Source organism: Diospyros lotus, chromosome 3, assembly GCF_014633365.1.
Source record: "Diospyros lotus cultivar Yz01 chromosome 3, ASM1463336v1, whole genome shotgun sequence".
NCBI classification, from domain to species: domain Eukaryota; kingdom Viridiplantae; phylum Streptophyta; class Magnoliopsida; order Ericales; family Ebenaceae; genus Diospyros; species Diospyros lotus.
The window spans coordinates 41,217,684-41,221,484 of NC_068340.1; the positions used below are offsets into that span (position 1 = coordinate 41,217,684).

General features: G+C 41.4%; 1 protein-coding gene across 1 annotated transcript; it reads right to left on the reverse strand.

Annotated features, from left to right (window-relative positions):
• Window positions 1-103: 103 nt before the first annotated feature.
• Window positions 104-3,801, reverse strand: LOC127796635 (fasciclin-like arabinogalactan protein 17). The gene is made up of 4 exons (XM_052328886.1): window positions 2,737-3,801; window positions 2,309-2,621; window positions 629-721; window positions 104-251 (listed from the first exon to the last, which is right to left on the reverse strand). The coding sequence occupies exons 1-3, from the start codon at window positions 3,676-3,678 to the stop codon at window positions 675-677; spliced, it is 1,302 nt and encodes a 433-aa protein (XP_052184846.1). The 5' UTR covers window positions 3,679-3,801; the 3' UTR covers window positions 104-251; window positions 629-674.

The window sequence follows — 3,801 nt, forward strand, 5'->3', positions numbered from 1 at the left end:
TATATCACAACCTTCACATCTTCTTCAGGGCCAAGCACAGAACCCACAATCATCCAACACCAAAATAAAAGAAAGAATAAAAAAATAGAAAGATTGAACAGTCCGTGGTCCTTAACTAAGGGCACTGCCCTTGTCCACGTGGCTGGAATTTAGCTTGCAACAAAAAAAGAAAAAAAGGAAAACTGGAACCCTGTTTTGAACGAGTGATCATATGACTGTACTGGGATTTGTATGTTGTTGATTTGCCTTGCCTGCAACAAACAAGTTACATGCTGCAATGAGATCATTGAATTTAATCACATGTAAAATATAGGCTAAATAATATAAATCGGTCACAAAATTTTATACTAAATTACATACAAAAGTCACTAAATTTCAATTTATAACAAAAAGGTAATTAAATTTTAATTTTATATATAACTATAAGTTAATTGTCGTTAAAAGAAACTAACGGTATGTTATGTGACTAACAATGTGGATAATTAAATAGCACAAATGGACATTGAATTTTATACAAAAGTATAAAAATGTCGCTAAATTTTATTATTTTATAAAAATGTGCATAAGTGAGCTTTGTGTACAGAGCAAGAGCCATTGGAAGTGGGAATGAATCAGAGCTGGACTTTACCTCTTCTCTTCAAGAACTTCTCCTTTGATGTGTGAACCATGGAAATTTAACCAAACACTCCAAGCATCTTGCTTGCAGCTTCAAGCAGCTTTCCTGCAATAAAACATGATAAAGAGTCTCACAGGTCAGTGCAGAACCTTCCGGAAGAATGTAGGACTTTGTAGAGACTTCATAACTTTGATCAGAATTAGAGTATCAACCAAAACTAGAAGGAATTGTCAACTGAGCCATGAAAGCAACTTAGCCCCATAATTGAATATTAGTGGGAAAATCTATATATTTTTATCCCTGTATTTCAGACTTTTTTTTTCGTGTCTATTCAAAGATTATGTTGTTTAACTCTTTTTTTTTTTGGTATCAATTTAATCGTTGTATTTTGATTTTTTTTCTATAATTTAAAATTTTCATTATTTCAAGTATATGATTAGACCTGTATTTTAATCAATTTATCCCTTGTACTTTTATGTATAAAAATAATGATATGATAAATTATACGTCACATTCTATTCATATTAAAGTACAAAAGTTAAATTATATCTAATAATATAATTGAAATAATGAAAAGTTTGAGTTGTTACATGAAAAAAAATTAAAGTATAAGGATTAAATTAATTTGAAAATACAAATTTAAGGGTATGATCGAAATAACAAAAAATTTGAATGATTACACGAAAAAAATCATAAAAATACAGAAATAAAAATAAAGATTTGAGCAAGATGAGCAACCACACCATCTTGTAAAAAATCATAAAAATCAAAATAATGCAAACAATGACGTTAGAAAGAGTTACTAAGGAATCTGACCAACAAATTATCCATCAACCCAACCCTATAATCACTGAGTGTAAGAATATGAGAGATGAATACCCTAATCTATACAAGGACTTGGACCTCGCAGGTAAAGCAATTGACTCATCTTGCTAGTTACTTACATGTTCGTACTTTATACAAACTTTTACACAACTTCGGTTTTTTCTTCTTTTTTTTTTTTTCAATACTGAAATTAGCTTCCCTTAAATATAAAAAAATATTAATATTTAAAATTAAGACAATAATTAAAGTTACCCTAAGGAAAATGCTATTGGTACACCTATTTTGTACACCTTGGGCTACAAAATGGGGTATTATGACAAAAAACCCCTCATGAGGCGCGTGAGGCTCATGGAGAGGCGCAGGGTATTTTGGTCATAATACCCCTTGTGTAGCCCAAGATGTACAAAAATGGTGTACATGTAGCATGATCCGTTACCCTAAACACCAAATACCAGCTAACTATCGGTGCAAAAAGACCACAAAAATGCCACCAAAACATAGCACAAATGATAAAATTTTTAAGTTTTTTTAAAAAATAATGGAATCGAATAGAGATAAAAATATCACATTTAATGGGATTGATTGTATATTCGTTTGAAGTGTATGATCTTACTGTATCGATTTACTCAGATGCTGAACTAGAGAAGAGATCGATCTCCTAAAAAATTAAATGATAAAATTCGGACACTTCACTCATTAGAAAAAAAAAAAAAAAAAAAGAGAGAGAGCACAAAACCGCTGATTCACCCCATTATCGGCCTCACCAACCGGCCGGGAAACTCGCACCGCCGGCCACTTCATTTTCAGGCGGGAGCACGAAAACCTAGACTCAAAGTAAACTAGAAGGGAATTTAATCACGTACGTACCTCTTCTAGGCTTGGCCACAACTTTAACATGGCCGGCAGTTCTAGTCTCCGTCGTCTTCCGCTTGCTTTCCTCCGGCGGGAACAACACACCGTCGATCCCCTGAACCGAAATATGCCCATCAACGTATATGTCTGGGTCGAACAAGTACGCGGAGCCGTCACTGTCGCCAAACTTGACTGAGCCATCGGCCTCCTGCGCCACCACATTGTGGGATAATAGGAGCGTGTCGTACCGGACTCTCCCGAACCGGCGAACAGCATTGTACATGCTCTCTTCCGTCTGGTACTCAGGGATGATGTGGTAGTATATGATCTGCGATAATATTTGGATATTTTGAATCAACTCTTGATTATATAACCGCTATATATATAATTGATTGAAAGCAATATGGATCGTTGTTTCGAGTACTGTGTTTCTTCTAGCTAACCTGCTCGGGCGAGCCTGGTTCTCCCAGCTTGTCGGGGGTCAGTTTCGCCATAGCTTCGTCGTTGGGGGCCAGAACGGTGAGAACATAGCCTTCGGAAACCAGCTTGCTCATCTCGCCGGCGAGGTTCGTCAGGTTCACCAGAATGTCGGCCATTTCGTTATAGCCGCCGTAACGGAGGAGCGTCTGGATGAAGTCCTTCACCTGGCCCTCGCCGTCTAAGTGGTGGCGCGGTCCTCCCGGTCCCGAAGCGGACGCCGGCGCCGACGACGGTGCCGAAGCCATGGTTTCGTAAATCTGGAGAGCGGGCGACAGCGGTGCCGGTTTCTCCCGTCGTTGAGGGCGCGGATCCACCGCCGGAGCCCCCTCAGGTCTGACGGCGGAGATCGCCACTAAGCTCCGCCGCTGGTTGAAATCCTGCTGTACGGACTTTGGGATTAACGGGCGGTCGATCCCGTGGATAACGCCGTCCTCCCTGACGATATCGTTCACGGAGACCACCTTCAATCCCCGTAACTCGAGCGGTTCACCAGCGAGCGAGGGGTGCTGAGTTGACTCGGTAACCGAGTTAACCACCTCGACCGAGGCCGGCCAGTTCTCGGCCCCAATTTTCAACGGCACGACGTGGTGGAGCAGTAGGGTTTGCAGGGAGCCGAGATTCCGAGGCTCCAGTAGGAACCGCCTGAACTCGGGGTCCAGCTCGCGCTCGAGCGCTTCGTTCCCGGGAGCAAAAATGGCTATTCTGTGATGGCTCAGAGCTCCCTCCAGAGCTTGCAGCAACGACGCCTTCTCGACGAGCTCGGTGTAGCGGGAGTCGAGGAGTGCGATGAGGACCGAGTTGGAGGCGATCGCCTGAGTCCGCTCCTCGGCAGCCAATGCGGCGGCGTTAAAGAGTGGACTCAGAAGGAAGAGAGAAAGGAGGAACAGAGAGAGCTTGGCCGCCATTGATGGATTGCGATGCGAGATGCTGCTGAAGGGTTTGAAGGTTTGCTGGTTTTGGTATCCAAGAGGCAAAGAGAGAGAGCAAATGAGAAACTGATCAGAAACAGAGTGCTTCCAGAACGTAGT

Bases quoted from the DNA above. Each gene is read 5' to 3' on its own strand.
- LOC127796635 (XM_052328886.1), bottom strand. From the start codon at position 3,678: ATGGCGGCCAAGCTCTCTCTGTTCCTCCTTTCTCTCTTCCTTCTGAGT. The intron at 2,622-2,736 runs GTTAGCTAGAAG...ATATTATCGCAG, and splicing joins AACCAGGCTCGCCCGAGCAG to ATCATATACTACCACATCAT. The intron at 722-2,308 runs GTACGTACGTGA...GTTTTATTGCAG, and splicing joins TGTGGCCAAGCCTAGAAGAG to GAAAGCTGCTTGAAGCTGCA.